Consider the following 19,263-nt stretch of genomic DNA (forward strand, 5'->3'; position numbering starts at 1 on the left):
CACATCGTTTCTTTTCTTATGGAGATGAACGCCTCTCTGTTTTTTTTCTTTTTCTTTTTGACATCCTAAGTTTATATTATATCTTCTATAACGATCGACGCCACTCGTTGCGTCTATTTCACGGAAATTTTTTCTATGATTTTCCTTTTCGTTTCACTCGCCTGAAACGCGACTGTATAATAGAGTATACTCAGCATTGGCAGTACAGAGTAGAAATGTGCGCCAGATATTTAAGACATGCAACAGGTAACAGATCAAACTCTGTATTTTCCCTTCTGCTTTTGTTCTCCTTATGACTGCACGCATACACACATGCACGCACGCACGCATACATTTATTTTTTTTCGCTTTTTATGTTTGGCTCTGTATAGACGAAATTGTGCACATTTACCGAACGTGACTCCAGACTGCGGACGTTTACTCGTTTTTGGGAAATTTAAGATTCCAGAGTGCAGATGAAGAGATTAGAGGGAGAGGGATGACGAGGAATGTTTATTTTCCGTGATTTCCCATTTTACAACATTTTCGTTTGTGAGGACTGCAGAAATATCAAAAATGTCCATAAAGATACAAAATTGTATAAACATCCGCAGTCTACTTTTTATTCCGATCGAATATACCTGCTGGTTTTACGTAATACAATCGATAATAATTAGCAGCAAGATAAACCGGTATCCTCTTAGTTCTAATCAGTTACGAACGAATTAATGTAATTTACGATGGACTTGCCGATCGCAGCGCTCTGCCTTGATTAACATGCACGACAGCGCCATTTTATTAATGTACCGAATTCTTCTTTTATTTGTTAAATCCGATTCGTAATACTAATAATTTATACTGAAATATATCTTATATCACATTTTATGTTTGTTTACCGTCGGTCTTCAGAACCGCGAATCGATCCAGTCTTCGATTTCGACGTCTTGCTCGAAACAATTAATAGTCATGTTACGTTCTTCTTCTTCTGGCACTGAATGCATTTCATTTATCGAAATTCTTTGCATTTCTAGAATTGTAGAATCGTCAAAGACACGTTTCCTTCACGCTTGAATATCCGACTCGAGTAGGCACGTTTTGATACAGCACATGAAGTATCGAGGCTAATAGTCTGAACAATGTCAATTGGATTTCTAAAATCTTCTTTAACCCAATTGCAATGAGATTATTAAAAAAAATACAACTCTAATATACTTTTCTTCTTCTATACATACCAATTATAATTTTATTCCAATATATCATCCTTACCGTAATTACATTAAATACCTTAAGTTAACTATACTACTAGCATAAACTTTCACTATACCAACTTTCTTTATAGCTTCAATTTTGTTCAAGCTTTTGCTTTAGTGCATTTCACTTTATAAAATAATTCCTTTAAATAATTCTTTTACCGTTTTATACCTTTTTTGCAGCTTTACTACGCGCTTCTGTTGTTTTTAAATACAATATGATTAAAATTGAATGGACATTTGCAGATTATTTTTCCTGAGTCAATTTGCATAACAGCTAAATAGCGGGGGTTTCTCCCGGTGGCTTTGAAAAAGCCAATTGATTTTGTTCAGGCTATAGCAGCTACTCTCCGTGATGTTTCTAAATCACTCTCGAAGACAAACCCCATCTTTTTCAAATTGTTCTTCTCCTAATTAAACGATATTTCTTTCCATAAGAGTCATCAAACTCTACCCCTCCTCTCAGACGTAGACAAACATCTTTAAAAAAGTTTCTTCGTTTATTTTCCTGTTTTCTACATTATTCAAATGTCAAAATCTCCATTTCAGAAAATCAATATGTGTCTACGAAGTAATTTCAAGCTGATTGTCATCTACAAGCTAAGAAACTATTTCAAATTCCATGTAACCTCCAAAAACTGAACCAGAAACAGGTCCGACATGTCCAACCGAGTCAATTTATCCCAGTGGAACCAAACGATACACAGTGAATTAATTTGATTCGTTCCACATTAGTACATAGCGTGGCTATGATTTACCTTCTTAAGCACGTTTCTACGTTCGAGCGAACTACTATTTGTGACAAAAGTACACACTCGATTATGTATGTTTGTTCAAGTGGAAACGCAGTTAGGATACCGAATATTGTTCGGGTCGAACAACAGATCGAACGAGTTCATAGTATACGTGGTGCTTCAGAAATGGGGAGAAAGATAGTAATACTATTGATAGCGTGATAATACTAAAAATCTGGATTATTTCTGCGCAAGAAAAAATTCAGAATACACCTGGAATTTTTGCATGTCTCTGAAAACGTCGGTGCGATGCGTGTATTTTTGCAGACGGAAATCATTTATATTCCAGAAAGGAAGAGTTCCTAGATCTATATTCTAGTGATCTTCTTTCATTCTTAGGGTTAGGTTATGATTAGGTTTATTCTTAAGGAGGTTAGAATACCGCACTAAAGCTACCTATTTCCGAAGCACTTTCTACACTCGCGTGTTTAGTTCGAACGATAATAACTTCGTGTACAAAAGTTCGAGGCCTACAAGTGTGTTGTAGAAACATAGAGAAGAAGTGCCAAAAGAATGGACATCGTGAAATCGACGATTTTTAAACAATCGCCAGACAAACGCCCGATCCTTCATCTTCAATCCTTTGGTTTTCTCAACCAAGACCTTCTGCCGAGACTAGCAACGCTCACGGAGCTGGCAGTACTGGAGACACTTGCCAACGAGTTCAGGCTTACCGAATGTTAATCTTGCAGCATGTGCACGAAACTGATCGGGAACATTCCCCTCCTTTCAGGCGCTCTTTCGAGGGCACCTTCCATCCAGTTGTCGTCGTCAGTTTGCTCATTCGTCACGATGATCACCTCGCCTTCGCGGAACGATAATTCGTCCTCGTTGTCCGCTTCGCAGTCGTACAAGGCTCGACAGCGTCGCAGACCGCTTAGGGTCGACGAAGTTGGCTAAAAGGAAGACCATGGTTAGCCATCGAATGGTTAACTGTATGGACGAAAGAGATATGGACATATGTCCATTTTTGTGCGTTTTTCTTTCTTTTTTAGTCTTCCATGGACGAAGCAAGCACTCTTTAACGAACTCACGAGCATCGAGATCGCGAGTCAAGATCGAGAACAATGCGAAGAATGCTTCCTTGGATCGCAAGGATAGTTAAATTGGAAATTCTAGAAGTGGAAGAAAGAGAAAGAGGATAGCTTTTTGACAAGACTCTATGCAGATCGTGCATAAGTAAGTAAACTTTTATTTTTTCTTTATTTCCTAATTGATTTGGTGGGTTTTTTTTTTCGTTCTTTTTTACATTGTAGTGGATATCATGCATGGAGGAAACTAGATTTTGAAGAATCTGTGGTAGGAGACCAACACATTGCGTACAGTGTTCTGTTCCAATTATTTGCTTTTGTAAAAGGATTATTTTTATTTTTATAGATAGAGATAAAGATTAAGACGTTTGTTTCTGTAGATACTCGATAATTAAACAAAATTTTAGAATAAATGTTATTAATCTTCTTTCATTGATGCTCATATTTTCTGAAGTTAAATTAAATGCTAGTTATTGTTTACACAATGATAGTAATTATATCGATAAATTGTATTAATAAACATTATTGGAGAATGCAAGAATATATCTTGTACCGGTAAGAAATACTTTTAATATTCATACAAGTGTAACTAATATCCTTAAAAGATGAAAAGCACTTATGATTCTAATAAGAAAAATATGATACCTTGTAATATTTTTTTTGCAAATTAACGAGTATCTATACATCAATTGTTCATATCACATGAATACAGTCAGATTTTTTACAAACCAATATTCGCATACCTTATTCTTACAGTACTTAATCAGCTCAAGATTTTATAACAAATATTTTCATAAATAGTATACATTGTTAATATGGCGTTATTAAAATATGTGCTCCTTCATGTTTGCTTGTTTCATCTTAACAAACAATGTTAAATATGAATATTCATACCTACAAAAATAATTTTTTTATTGATACATTTAAATAAAACATATTAGCAGTAGATTAAACATTTTTTTAGATATGATTGTTCACAAATTGATTTAAATAAAAACTATTCGTTCAGAAATGGAGGAATAATGAGACTGAAATGATAACATAAAATGAACTATAAACTATATGAAGCCAACTTTTCACAATCTACTTTTACTGATCAATAATTCCTCTGCTCTTCTGTTTGCATTTTGACATGCAAAATGCTTTCATTGCAACATACTGAAGCTGCATTACAATGGACTGAAACTATCTTAAATTTTCACAGGCACTTAGCAAGTACATTTCACGATTCCTTTGCAGGAATGTCTGTTGCAAAATATAAGCTGTATTATTCAGATTCAATTATCTGAAATGTAGCAAGCAAATAGCATTTAATAAAACAAAATAGAAAAGCAGCACATTTCTTAGGTGTACGCAATGTGTTGTGATATGTCTGTCTGTAAATTTATAAAGATAATACAGCTCTTTTATAATAAATTTGTAACATAATTTAAGTACTATCTAATTATATAACTAATGTACCTCTTAATTATGTTTCTTTGCTAGAAATAATTATTATACAAATTTCTAATTACATAATGTAAATAAAAAATAATTATATAATATTTACATTCTTTGCTAGAAATAATTGTTATACAGATTTCTAATTACATAATGTAAATAAAAAATAATTATATAATATTTACATTCTTTGCTAGAAATAATTATTATACAAATTTCTAATTACATAATGTAAATAAAAAATAATTACATAATATTTATATTCTTTCGAATATGAAATATGATATTCTTAAATCTAATCTCTCTATAGTTTGCTTATTGCTGTTTATCAAATGCTCTATTTTTAGTGAACTAGAATTTCCAATAATACACATCAATTTCATACCTGTTAGAAATAATTTACAATTGTCAAATTTAAGCTATTAATAAGATTGTTAGTAACAAAGTGGTAGATGATTATGGCATGGCTTCTGTACTATGTAAGATAGTAGCCATTAACCTTGCCACTAATTTCATCCACTTTGCAAGCTTACGAGGGTAATATTACGTTAGAATAACTTAACGGGTTCAGTGCGTTCAAGTGCTATTATCAAACACAAATTCGGGACAATTTCATGCGCAAATTAAGTTCTAAAGCACACACAGTCCCAGGAGTTTCGATTAACGTAAATGTTACATTCACAATTAGGATCGGGAAAGCATGGTCGTTTGCTGGCAGAATCATGTTAACGACCAGATGTCCTAATCACACAAAACATTTTATTGCCAGAAATGATTAGACTCGTAAATATAGCAGAAGTCCAGGAAATGAAATAACTCGATCGGAAATCGAACAGAACTGTCAAAACTATGTAAGTACGATCACGATACAAAATTATGATGAATTAAATGGAACAAAACTTAGTGAGATCATGTTTTTAGAAGAGATAATACCAAAAGCATTGACATGAAAGAACGATGGTTACGGATAGCACGACTGATCATGCAAAGTGTTACTACACTTGAAAGGAACATCCAATAATGCTTTCGCGTTATCATTTTTATTATTTTAATTAAAGTCGCTTTTCCTGAAAAGCTTGTTTGAATTGTATCATTTTTGAAATACATATGCAATATTACCAAGGTACATAATATATACAAGTACGTAAATATATCTGAGTAAATAATAATAATAAACTAATAAACGAGATATACAAAGAAATAAATGATAATGATAGCAAATGACATATTTGCTAACGTTTCATTTCTATAATTGAGCTATTTTGGCTGTCCTGACGTTTTAATTTTTGCGTTAGTCTTTTTAAATTAGAGTATTGCATACGATTCATAATAAACATTTCAAGTGTAGCAGGTAGTAATGTGGGATGGCTGATGTTTACCAGATTCAGATTTGGGAGCAAAGATGAAGGCTCCTCAGCGTAGCTCTCTAGCCTGGCCCGGTCCCTTCGCTGTACCAACAATGGTTAATAACAAACCATAAAGCACTGTCTTTGAGATACATGCAGTGTCTAATCACCAATTTGATATTTTGAAAAGAAAAGGGGCATGTGTCTCGATTTTTTCTGTGGAAAATATCTTGTTTGCCTTTTCAATCTTCAAATAACACTTTGATAAGAAAGATTTACTTGTTATGCTAATTGTCGTTTGTTAACTTCCCTTGTAAGGATAGACATTTGTTAATAAAATTTTCAGTTCTTTAATATTTCTTGATTCATTAATGATATACTACAATTTTATATGGCGTCGTTAAATATAGCAAAATTTCTTGATAAGATTAGTATTTATTATATTAGACTTTGAAATATTTTACTCTGGTTATTTTTTGAAATGACATGAATTAATGATTTATGATTTATGCAAACATAGGAACAAATGTGAATCACTTCGCAAAGGTTCAACATTGGTGAGGTGTAATGAGCATTTGATTCGTGAATGAGAGATAGACATAATATGTATATAAATGAGAATATTAAATCACGGGTGTACATGTGTAGTTAGTATGATATGCAGAGTACCAAAAGTTCTTAAAAACAAGAATCGAGGAGAAGCTATCTGGTTAAGTACTACATGGGTCAGTGGTAGGAATAACATTGTGTTAATATCTCCGTAGTTAGCGTGATACGTTAATATTAACATGAACGATTTTCACGTATAAACGGATGTATGTACATACACATGGCTTTAAAAGGATATATTAGATATCTACCAGCATCGATGTCTGATATGCGCCAAATAAAATACAAATAAAACATTATTCGCCTTAGCGTGAAATAATATTTCAATGGACTCGCAATACATAGTAAAAAATAATAAAAAAAAAAGATAAGTTATTCCTCGATTTCCTTAATTCGATATTTTTATAGTTCCTTTTTTTAAAAAAAGATACCCGTCATCCTATTTTCCTATTTTCTCTATTTTCGTACATACAGTCACTCGCAAAAGTATCCGATCACAGATCATAGAATATTCTTATGAATATGCTTCCAATATATATCTTATAACTTCTTATATATAAATTTCCTTATCTGTTTCAAATTGTGCCAATATAATCGCGACAATCGTGTCTCGTTATAGAGATTTCAAAATCTTTTGTATACATAAAACATTTCTAGAAATGTTCGAATACTTCCGTGAGTCACTTTAAATCTTTATAAAGCTAAATCTAAGATGTGAACTTACCTTACGTGGAGGCGGAATGGGATTACCCAAACCATGATCCGAACACATAGAGCTTAATGATTCACTGCTACGTCCGTTGCTCAATCTGGACGAATTGATACCGGATGGGGCTGGAGGTGGAGGATTCCTCGGCCTCTGGAGCGTCGAGCTGTTTACTTTGTCCGTACCTAACGATAACAGAGAAAACCGAATAAACTTGGGGAACAGATTGGATGGGAAGGTTCCAAATTTACCCGAACTAGACGGCAGTTCGTAGAGGAGTTTGCGTGAATTTTCAAACGCACCGTGTCCCGTTGAAGAATCTCCACTGGGCGATCTTTTATGATGCTGACTGTTTAATGTATTTAACGCATGTGGTAGAGTATGTAAAGAATGCCCAGCTAAGATCGGTTCGCTCGTTGTACGGCTATGCGTTGACGCTGCTAAAGACGCGGACGAAGGTAGAGTACCGTAATGAGAGGAAGGTATACCACCTGTACTTCCGGCCGGTGGTGGTGGCGGCGCTACACGCTTCTTCAGTGATCCATGAATATTGACCGAAATATCTGGAGCCATGGGAGCAGGTACTGAAAAAGCAATAAGATTCTAATCCACAATTTACAGGTGAAAGTGTAATATACAATAGCTACTATGAAATAGATTAAAATAGAAGAGAACGGCGCGAAACCACGGCAAATATCACACGATCGATTCTGTTTGGCTCGACTCTTTGAACTAACAATATCTGCACCGTATTCAATGCTAATTCAATATTAATTTAATACGATATCATACCAACAACAGGTTTCCTCGATTGAGGTGGTGGTGGTGGGGGCATTTGTTGTCTATTTGTCGAGGAACTTGGAGAAGAACCGCTTTGCAGGCTATCGCAAGTGCTACTTCGACTACGTAAAGTCACTGGTGAATCTCCCGATCCGGTACCACCACCACTACCACCACCGCCTACATAAGAAGGCGGCCTACTGCGAGACTTCTTTTCAGGTGTTAAACAGCCATTCTAAAACAAACGCGCACGAATTGTTAAAACAAATGATTTCAATAACTTCTAGCCTTATTATTCTTTAAACATACCCTGTCTTCTATTATCGTTTCATCGTCAGAAAAATCAGTAGATCCTTCGTCGTGTGAAAGATTCCAATCGATGTTAACATTATCAAACAATGTTTTCTGTCTTTGTAGAGCATGACTCAACTGAGGACAATGAAACAGTTAACTGTTATTGTGTGTACATACGTACGATATTGTTATACAAATTAGATGGCAATTGTTTGATGCGTTACCAGTTCTTTACATGTGTGATGTCCCATTTCCTGAGCAATGTCAAGCGGGGTTTTATCCTGTTTATTTCGGTGTGTTGGATCAGCGCCTGCCCGTAGTAACAGCTTCATCGCTTCTGCTCTGTCGTGTCGTGCACAAAGATGTAACGCTGTTTCTCCGTCGATCGTAGTCCTATCTATACCACCCGTCGACATATTCTGCACTAGGAAATCTATAATATGTAAACTGTTTCCCATTTCGCGTAGAATCGCTAAATGTAAAGCCGTCTCGCCCAGATCCTACAGGAAAACAACGTACAATATAAGTCCTGACAAGTTATAATTTTTGGAATTATTAACATTGATTGGAACAAGTTGTTTTTATGAGAGATTTTTGAATGACAGATTTATTCATTCTAATGCAATTGTATTGTCGTATTCGAGGTTTGATAAATTTTTAATACGAGCTCATTTTTTTATATAAATAAATTCCATTCTATTTTTTTTACATTCCATGTTTTCGCATCTTTTATTTTTCACTTTCAATTCGATTAAAAAAATCGTACCGAGGTAGGCAAGGGTGCTGCTAAATCTACGTTTTCAGCATAGACTTGCAGAAGTTGTTGCAGGTCGCGATTATTAACGGCGTGTTCCAAATCAGAAAGGAGATCTCGTTCATCTGCACAAGTGTTCATCACGTATCTCTTATCCACGTACTTGGCTCTTATAAATTCGTATCTTTCTTCCCTAAATCACACGAATGAAACACGTTTAATCACAGAGAAACTATATGAAAATTCATACTGATATAAATTCAAATAAATCTGGCTCGCACATACATCGTTGAAGTTGGCGTTGGCTTGTGATTATGATGCAATGTAGCTTCCATCACTTCGTTAAACGCCTGATTGGTCATGTGCCGTGCAAGAAGTAATTGAGCAGTGCCAACGTTGTCTAACGTTAAGGACTGTATTCTGGATATGTGCACTCCTAAGTCCCGGTGAATTCCGCTACATTCTATGCATACGATTATGCCAAAATTTGTAGAGAGCCACGTAGCATCTATCGAACAGAGAAGGGCCCCATTAGTTTTATATTTTTACAGATCATCGCTGAATCATGTTCATGGATACTATATACAAAATTTACCATTTTGCGATGAACAGTCGCAGCATTGATCGTTTCCAGGTAACCTCATGACACATCGTATTACAGCCTGTTGAAGTTCGACTAAACTTGGATTTCCTGTGCCAGCCTCTGCCTTACCACTGGCGTCGAATGCTCGAAGCAGGGCACGTTCCTTGCAGTTTACCAAAACGGACATCCACGCTCTCTGGTCTGCTTCGTCTTCCGCTTGAAAGTGATACGTCCTGTTGTCTGCAACGAACGAACATCAGCTACAGATATATCAATCAAGTATAAGTACAAATATATTTCGTTATATTTTGAATTATTTGTGTAACGATATCCGAACACGAGGTGTCCAAACGCTTATGGATATTAGATATGCATTTAGGATCGTTGAAAATTTCGCCTTGAAACCTCATCGTCGATAGCTTAACAGTTCAACTTACAACTAATGAGATCGAAACCCCGTTTGTCATCCGGTACTAGCTTGATTTGACAGGTTAATAAATTCACTCTCGTCGGTGGTTTATTCTCGTCCGCGTGACAGATATCTAGATAGCCTTCGGCTTGAACCGCGCAGCGTCTCTTTTGCCAAACTCTCCTCATTTTTCCTTCGCTTTTCTTCAGAAGATGCCCGGACCTGGTAACGCCGTGTTGCTTATCTCCTTGCAGCTGGTGAAGCGAATATCCTGCATTCGCGTTTACGTTCAACTGGAAATCGCATAATGATATATGACAATTGTTGATACGATACATTAAACATTTATATAAATTGCTATTCCAATGGACCAACAGGATACGCGAATATCCTATGGAAATTGGCTAATTTACCTCTTTGTCGCAACCTGAGCTTCTAAGGAGATTCCTCAGTTCTGTTAGTCGCCTTCTCTCCTCGTCTTGCGTTTGCCTGATCTTTTGCAATTTCACGCTCAGGTCAGCCACGTACGAACCAAAGTGTTCGATGGTTTTTAGGCCGTCTTGAAAGTAACTGTAGAACACAGAAACGATGTAAAACGTAAAAGGCTATCCGATTTTCTTTTCTAGTTGATTTTCAACGATTTTAAAAGACAGAAAGAAGAGCATTTAAAGAACGTTTCAAAAGAGACGTTCCTATATAACATGGAATAAAATTTAGATAATTCAGCTTCTAACAGAGAATGAAAGGTATCGTTGAGAATCGTGTTACTGGAGAGATTTGTTGTAATTCTTGAAAAATCATATTACGTACAGCGTTGTTAAACAAAATATCGCACTTACTTGGTTTGTGCATGGTAATATTCGACTAGATGCTGAAGCAGCTCAATTCCTTTCTTCGTTTTGATCTCGTTCACTTTTATAAGATACTGCGAAACAGAAACACACAACGCATATAAGAATATCATAATTTACATCTGCATCTACATAGGATGGATCATTTACATATTAATTTTCAGAATCTTACATTACCACTTGCCTCGCCGATATCTCGAGATCGATAAATAGAAATTACTTTGCTTGTTCCTTAATTACCTACGTGTTACGATTACTTTTATCTTGCTTCCTTATCTCGGAATAATTCATTGGAAATCGACGCGAAAGAATTAATTGAAGATCGTTCGGTGGAATAAACTATAATTTACGCAAGGACGTGGCGCCTACCAGTTAAAAATAATTTCGCGTTCTGTCTTTGTTTTCCCAGTAATTAATCTGTAGTTTGCCCTTGCATGCATAATCAGCGCAACATGTGAACAACAAGCGGCAATCTACTTGGAAATTTCCAGGTTTCCATCAATCTGCGATCGTGACTCATCGAATTAATTTTTGTTCGTCCGCGAAACCTCGTTTGTAAGAACGTCCCCGGTTTAAAAGCCCGAGGACAGCAAACTAATTCGATTCGACAAGCTTGAAATTCGAAACTCTAACGGGGGCAAAGATCGAACACGTATCATACGAGATTTCGCGATAGAAGATTATTCGTTCGAACGTGCAAAGCGCAAAATTCGAAATCGAAGCTTTAGCATCAAAATTTTGTCACGCGCTCCTGATGTCTAAAGTTTCGTTTTCTCTTTTTTCTTCCTATTCTTTTTTTTCTTTTTTTTTTTTTTTTTGTTCCAAAGCGATTACAAAAGAACGCGTTTCTCTCGTCGAGTCGGTTTGCTCCGCAGGCCAGAAAAATCAGAGCGATCGTCGCGCAATAAGCATACAACGTGAACGTATTATAGTCGGCTGTTGCAGATCTGTTTCGGCGGCCTCACCTCGCACATTTGCAATTGAAACAATCTTCTCTCCTTCTCCATCTCGTCGGCGATCTCGGCCGGCGTCACTTCCGTTCGAATGAGGCCAGCCTCTTTCGCGTGCTGCTTCTTTTCCTTCTCGATTTTCGCGTATTTAGCCTCGTAATCTTTCCACGCCTTTTCGAACGGCCTTTTCAAGTCGCCTTTCACGCCTCGCAGATCACCCTTCAGCACCGAGTCCAGGGGAAACATCACGATGTTGTTGATGTTCTGCATCTGTTCAACGAGGTTTCAGATTAACAGCTTGTTATCCTTGTTATTTATTTCATTTAAGGTAGCGTCAGGCATTTCCCGTTCTCGACGCTGGCGATTCATCGCAAGACACGCGACAAGATTATATATAAAACGAAAAAAAAAAGAAAGGAGGAGGCGAAGTGTAAAATACAAGAACGCTAGAGTTACAAACTTAGTATTAATATAATTATAATATAATTATGTATTTATTATATTAATATAATTATGTATTAATTATGTTAATATAATTGTATAAAATTAATTAATAAAATATATTAGTATAATTTAATTCTATTAATGGTATTATATTAATATTGTATTAATATTAATATATTGTATTATTATAGAATACATAATTATATTAATTTAATATTTGTATATCGTATATTACGTAATATATAATAATAATAGAAATAACGATGCAATGATAATACAGTCAATTATGTATTAATTATATAGCAAGTTGAATAAATAAACGAACCTAACCTTCAATCGATATGATACGGCGCCATTGTAATCGGCGATACAAATTAATATCAATTTTAATTAATATTGATATATTGTATTACTATAGAATACATAATTATATTAATTTAATATTTGTATATTGTATATTACGTAATATGTAATAATAATAGAAATAACGATGCAATGATAATACAGTCAATTATGTATTAATTATATAGCAAGTTGAATAAATAAATAAACGAACCTAACCTTCAATCGATATGATACGGCGCCATTGTAATCGGCGATACAAATTAATATCAATTTTAATTAATATTGATATATTGTATTACTATAGAATACATAATTATATTAATTTAATATTTGTATATTGTATATTACGTAATATGTAATAATAATAGAAATAACGATGCAATAATAATACAGTCAATTATGTATTAATTATATAGCAAGTTGAATAAATAAATAAACGAACCTAACCTTCAATCGATATGACACGACGCCATTGTAATCGGCGATACAAATTAACGTCAATTTTGAGAAAATGAAAAAATCCCGCGATACCCTTTTTATGGTCTAGTCGCATTATGGCGACTGAATCTCGTTTGGAAGACGAAATTTAACCTCGCATTGGTAAACGCATTACCACACTCGAGAAGATGATGTACACAGACGGAATACAGCCGCAGTGATTGCACTTATTTGGCTCAATTTTAGTCACGGGATGAGAGCGTGTTCGGCTTAGCGCGGCGAATTCCAAGTCTGGTGAGAATAACTTGCTCTTTCCTCTATGGAAAACAGCCGCTCTGGTCTTCTATCGAATACTTAATCGAACATGGTTTTCGAGAAGAACCGAAGAACCTCCAACGCGTAGTTTCCATCGGTCTAACCGGAGGTTGAGAATTTTTCCAGAGTTTCGTTGCCGATTGTGTGATTCTGATTTTGGAAACGACGAATGGAAGAAGAACGCGAGCAGCGTATTGGGAGGCAGATCAGCGAGACGCTTGGAAATTTGATTTCGTCGGATGAAAATCGAGGTGGTAGGAAATTTCAGCAACTGGCAAGAGAACTGACTTTTACGGCTAAATATCTTGAAGATACTCGAAGAATTCAGAAAACCCAGCGTGTAATTCGAACGCGTATCTGATACTTAGCGCCGAGGCGAATGAAACCGAGAATTTCGGCTTCGGTGAAAAATTCGATAAAAGCAAGTTACATCGAACCTGTAGACGCGATCGCGACGTAACACAGCCAATTAAAAACGGAACGCATTTGCGATAGAAAACTCGAATGGTAGAACCGTATTCTCCGTTGATGGAAATTGTAACGTATCGAGATATTGGAATATATTTACTTTAATATTAAGTAGTCCGAAAAGTGTCTTTCTTTTACAGACACGTCTTTTACAACGATGCGTCTTTATACAAACGTGAAACCTAATCTGTCAAACGTTGTAATCTTTATCTTGATAGAAGGAAATGAATCATACGTAATTCGATAAAGTAATATGAAACGAAAAATGTTGTGCATCCGTTATTTCCTTATAAAACGAAAGAAACTTTTCGGACGACCTAAAATAATAAGATATTCATCGTTAAGCCAGCGTCGAACGTAAACGTATGGTTGGTCGGATCGAAGGATCGTTATGGAACCGCGTGTGAAGATATTGGCACAAACCAGAGTTTTCATGAGGGCGCTCAATTCCTTCGTGACGACGGCGAACTTTAAGAAAGCAGCGCCGATATCCGGTTCCTGTTCTTTCAAGGCTGCATCCCCGAGCCTTTCCAGTGCCCTTCCAAGGTACACCTCGTTATCGACGTGAGCTGTAACACAAAAACCACGCAAACATCGTTATTTATCTCCGATTAATTTTCTGTGTAATTTTTCACACGGTAGAAACCTCTGCTACGCAAAGTCGGATTATCGAAACATTCCACCCTTTGCTCGCTCGTTAACCGCGTCGTTCTTTCTCGGTTGCTTTATTACTCCAACTTTTTTTATTATGTCAACACTTTACCGACCGCTAGCGGTTCAACGGCGTACGCACGTCCGACCGGCAGCACAGGCGCAGATTCTCCCTGGCGCTGCCTCTGTTTCGGTTTACGCTCTCGAATATCATTCGTTCTCGTTCATCGCGAACGGTAAGTTTTTCAAATTGGTATAAAACTGTGACAAATTACAAAGCGACGCAACTGACGCGACCGAGCAAGTTACCTCAGTACTAAATAACAAATTACTGCTCAAATAACGAGAAAGATTGTCGACGACAAAAAGTCGATTAGTAGGCTATCCGGTCGGTAAGCGTCGGCGACAGAAAACCAATTAATAGACTATCAGTCGGTAAAGTGTTAATACAACGTTAATAAGAAAGTTGATCTACCGTTAACTACTCGGACGTTGATTTTGCTGTGTGAGATTTTTACTCGCTGAAATCCAACGTTTGGAGAACTTATCTCTTCGATTTCTCCGGATAAGGTTCTCAACGAGGATCGTTGCGCGTATCGTTTTCAGCGGTTTCGATTCGAGCATCTTAGACGAGTTCGGTGTATCGTATATTTACTATTTTATTTATTTATTCTTAGTTCACACCTTTCGGCTTTGGACGACTTTCGGCTTATAATGCCCTCGCATTACATATATTTCTCTTACTCTAGCACTTCTATCGGTGTATCGTATATATTTTCATATTTTCATCGCAACGTTGCTATAGCCGCGTAAACAGCCGCGGTATAATTATGGCAGGCGCAACGATCGGTTTTCCGGCTTAATTGTGCAACGAAACGCACGAAACGCACGAGACTAACAACATCGGGGAAAAAAAGAAAAAGAGAAATAGAAAAGGAAAAGGAGAAAAGAGGTTGGGACTTGTTACTCTAACGCGAATCTGTCACGAAACGTACACGTTCGTTATCTGTAAACCGCATCTTCTTCTTGCACGTTAATACGCGATTTTAATCTGCGACTATCCAAATTTCGTAACCCGTGTTCCTCTTTCTTCCTGCAACCCACGACATTAGCATAATTCTCGAGATCTGGACGATTTCTTCGCAGCTGTGCAATTAATCGCTGAGATCGAATTAATTAAGGAGGCGTGCACGAGAGTATACATTATGCAAATTTTACCTAAAGCTCAGGCAAGTTTTTTTTTTAAGCAAGAAGTTTCGCTCGAATTTTTTTCCACCAGCAACGAGATCGCGCGATCTATCGAATATAATTGTGCAATTAGATTTGTCAAGGAACAACGATCACTGATTGCCAGCGTATCCCTGTATTCGAGTATTAATTAAAACGTCTTCGTCGCTACGTTGAAGGTAATTTCGCCAACCAGGTCGGGTTATAGTTTCGAGTGAAATTAAATAAAAAAAAAAAAAAAAAATAAAAAATAAAAAGAAAAAGAAAAAATCGGAGTGGAGAATTTGAAGCACGAATACTTTTGTCTGCTTCTAAAATTTCCCAGCAATTTTTCTCTCCGTGTTCTCTAGCTCTCTTATTAAAATTCTATTAATTTCAACGAACTAAGCTTCGACGTGAATTTCATTCGACAACGATATTCTCGGCGACAGGATATTAAATTCGTGACAGTGTTCATTATCGTTGTATGTTTCTGAATGTACGATATTCGTGTTAATAAGTTTATAATTACGTTTGGTAGCCAGCTGGTATATCAAACGCAGATTGTTCGCCTCAGTTACGGAATACGTTGAAATCACGAGATTCTCGGCAAAGAGAATACGTATTTGTATGTAATTATACTGTTTCCGAGTTGCGTCAAGCTGTATCGTATTTAACGTGACAAATGCAAGCCTGCGCTTGTTCTATGTCCATTTCCATATCTCCTTTCGTTTCAACGCCGCAGCTATCGATTTATAACGCGTTTCCAAACGAACCGTAGACGCAAATAATTAATAACTATATCCACGTATTTTATACATTTACGTATACGTTTTACCTCGTTCGTTTCTTCGCGTCACTCACGCGCGTTAATTGGTCTACGTTATGCAAAAATCTACCAACCTTCGACGAGCTGAATCTCAGCGAATTTAATTCGAGGATTTTCATTCGAGAAAAAAAGGTAGCTTCGTTTCTTCCGGGTATATGTATTTTATCTACAGGTATCTGGTTGGTAACTGGTGGTACAAGCGGAAGGGGGGTGATTCTACGTGAAAAAAGAAGTCGAAAATATGGAATACAAATTTTTCGTTCGAGGCTTTGTTTTCGAGAAAATCGACTTTGAATTTTCGCTGGGTACGCGTGCGGTGCGTTATAACGGATCTCACTGTAGATCGTTGTCTCGATGGAAGAATTTAAAAAATTAAAAAAAAAATTTTTATTCTATATTTTCGACTTGTTTTTTTGCTTGTACGACCAGTTACCAATCACCCTGTATATTAGCGATAACAAGCAAATCGGAACGTTTAAGCCGAATAAATAAACAAATAAAACATTTATCGCAAGAGTCTGTTGAATTTCCAAATTTCCGAACAATCGTGACACTCACCGTTTCCAGAGTTGTGGATGGCTTTGATCGCCTTCTTCAGCTTCGTTAGACCATCTCTGTCGAAGTCCAGCGTCTGCAACAATTACGTAAAAAATTAGGTAAACTCCGTTCGACTCGTAATTCCTCTTATTGCGCGATGTGGATCGTACGGTCGAGTGAAAGGAGACACGCGCTTCTCCTTTATAATCATCGAACAATGGAAACAGAGTTATGCGCTGTTTGTTTCCATTGTGTCGACGTGTTACATTAAAAGTCAATTATTAATTGAGACCGACACCGTTGACCTTGAATCTTTTAAACCGCTCAAGTACGACGACGTAACACTAAGTGATTTATGTTCGACTCGCGGCGAACGCAACAGGAGAGCCGAATTCGATTTCAATTTGGATGGTGGATTTAGCGCGCCTGTGTTTTCTATTTAGAGACGCGCGGCAAGAGAGAATTTTTGCTACGACTGTAGCGGAATACATTTAAACGAATTTGTGTCATCGATCACTGGCAAAAAAAAGATGGGATATCGTCGGATGATATTTCGTTCGTTAGTATCTACTTTATCTTAATTATACTCGTACACGCGATAACGTAGATCGCATGTAGATAACGGCATTACCGATAATTAGTACACGTTCATCGACAACGTGTAAGACAATTAATCGTACAATTTTTCGCTATCGATAATGCTTATCGGCGACAAAAATAAAAATCGAACCGACGACAATGGTTATTGACGTAGTCGAAGAAAATCTTGATCATTCACGATGATGGTCATTACTCGGAACAATTAAATATTAGTACTTTTTTAATCGTTTCATTTTTATTTACTCGTGTATCCGGTTTATCGACAAGTAGCTTCGATTTAAATAAAAAATTCTGTCTCAGTCGATGGATCTCGTGCGAGAAACGTTTAAAAGAACCGTTATTTTGGATGTCTGATTTTAACTAACGCTCATTCGCACGTTATAAACGCACGATTTCCAAGCGAACAGAATCTCGGCCGAATTAATCTTCGTTACTCTCGAATAAAATTCATCTTTACGTTTTCGAAAATTTTATCTGCAAATGTGATCTCTATGCGTATTACCATTGCGCCATTGAGAACGAATAACGGCACGAGGCTATTTCTTTTTCTTTTTTTACTGCAGTCAACCGATACCAAATTATCTGACGTCTTATCGTTATTGACTTCTGTTTCAGTTTCCGGCCCGTAATTTCCAGTATTGCGAATCGCTCGTTTTATTTCGGTCGAACGCTGCGATGACCTGTGCGAACGATGGCTCGAAAACGCTTCATCGTCAAGTGCTCTCCATTGTACGAAATACCCAATTTTCTCGCGATTTCTCTTAATGAAATACCCTCTTTGTACACTGTAATAATGGCATAGCCGAGCTCCTTATGGCAATCCTCTTGGCTCTGTGCTACTTCGATTTCGCGTTCCAACAATATTTTTCAACGAGTTTCCTTGTCCGTCTCGAAAACGAAAAAGTTCTGTTTTATTTTCTTACTTTCCCACGAGGAATCACGCCGTGGCCGCTTCTACGTGTAATTCTGTATACACGTATACGACTAAACCGCTAATACTTGTTGCACCATATGTTTATATATATATATACACATATTATATACAGATATAAGGAGGGAAAAGTGAAGACTACGCTAACGGTAAAGGCAAACGAAGCAAAGAAAAAATCATAAAGATAGAAAGGATAGTAAAGAGAAAGAATATTTATCGTGTACGTTGAAACGTATATCATAAAATATGAATTTCCTCTGCAATACGAAGAACAGCGAAATTCAATATTTACAATCCGGTTCAGCACGAGATGCCATGGGAAAGGTAGCTGTTGCGTATTATACCGACGTTTTTCATCTGTACATCTCGTGCTCTGATACAAACGCAGCCAGATGTATTTTTCATGTATCGAACGTTTTTATCAAAACTCTGAATTATTTCGGTCGCCTTTTCCGCCTCCTTGTACGATACGTACAAAGACGGAGTGGACTCGAGCGATCAGAAATTCCACGCGAACACCGTCGCCGACTGAGACTGCGCAGCCCACAGCGCCAAGTAACTTGCAAAATACACACGGAGCTACGTGCGCGAGTCTGATTTCACGTACAGTAACACGGAGGATGGGAATAAAAATTCGCCCGGCAGGCAACAAACAGTTCCGCCGGTTCGATCAGGAAATTGCACGGGGATCCTCTGGCGGTGCTTGTAAGCAGCTGGCGAGGA

The 19,263-nt window shown here is 36.8% G+C and overlaps 1 protein-coding gene and 1 long non-coding RNA gene across 17 annotated transcripts in view; one reads left to right on the forward strand and one right to left on the reverse strand.

Annotated features, from left to right (window-relative positions):
• Positions 1-355: 355 nt before the first annotated feature.
• Positions 356-19,263, reverse strand: part of LOC117234570 (arfGAP with SH3 domain, ANK repeat and PH domain-containing protein) — a 51,945-nt gene continuing 33,037 nt past the window's right edge. For 5 of the 14 annotated variants that reach the window (XM_033495930.1, XM_033495928.1, XM_033495927.1 and 2 more), the window contains 16 exons: positions 17,031-17,103; positions 14,210-14,355; positions 11,792-12,046; positions 10,815-10,900; positions 10,389-10,545; positions 10,004-10,268; positions 9,579-9,806; positions 9,269-9,491; positions 8,996-9,176; positions 8,454-8,729; positions 8,245-8,364; positions 7,948-8,170; positions 7,407-7,739; positions 7,174-7,340; positions 5,874-5,942; positions 356-2,919 (listed from right to left, as the gene is read on the reverse strand). In XM_033495930.1, coding sequence (XP_033351821.1) covers positions 2,704-2,919; positions 5,874-5,942; positions 7,174-7,340; positions 7,407-7,739; positions 7,948-8,170; positions 8,245-8,364; positions 8,454-8,729; positions 8,996-9,176; positions 9,269-9,491; positions 9,579-9,806; positions 10,004-10,268; positions 10,389-10,545; positions 10,815-10,900; positions 11,792-12,046; positions 14,210-14,355; positions 17,031-17,103 — 3,018 coding nt within the window. In that variant the 3' untranslated portion in view covers positions 356-2,703. Of the gene's footprint in view, positions 2,920-3,264; positions 3,949-5,873; positions 5,943-7,173; positions 7,341-7,406; positions 7,740-7,947; positions 8,171-8,244; positions 8,365-8,453; positions 8,730-8,995; positions 9,177-9,268; positions 9,492-9,578; positions 9,807-10,003; positions 10,269-10,388; positions 10,546-10,814; positions 10,901-11,791; positions 12,047-14,209; positions 14,356-17,030; positions 17,104-18,382; positions 18,425-19,263 lie in introns of those variants that run through there. The other 9 variants (XM_033495934.1, XM_033495932.1, XM_033495929.1 and 6 more) reach the window with 6 other exon arrangements.
• On the forward strand, positions 2,796-6,196 carry LOC117234597. 3 transcript variants are annotated; one of them, XR_004493545.1, is made up of 4 exons: positions 2,796-2,936; positions 3,019-3,202; positions 5,183-5,345; positions 5,416-6,196. It is a non-coding gene; the product is annotated as an uncharacterized LOC117234597 (long non-coding RNA). The 3 variants fall into 3 exon arrangements; XR_004493546.1 differs by having other exon boundaries at positions 2,915-3,202; positions 5,416-5,617; positions 5,843-6,196; XR_004493544.1 differs by having other exon boundaries at positions 2,915-3,202.

The sequence above is a fragment of the Bombus vosnesenskii genome, unplaced genomic scaffold (genome assembly GCF_011952255.1).
Source record: "Bombus vosnesenskii isolate JDL3184/JDL3185 unplaced genomic scaffold, Bvos_JDL3184-5_v1.1 scf7180000013305, whole genome shotgun sequence".
Taxonomy (NCBI): domain Eukaryota; kingdom Metazoa; phylum Arthropoda; class Insecta; order Hymenoptera; family Apidae; genus Bombus; species Bombus vosnesenskii.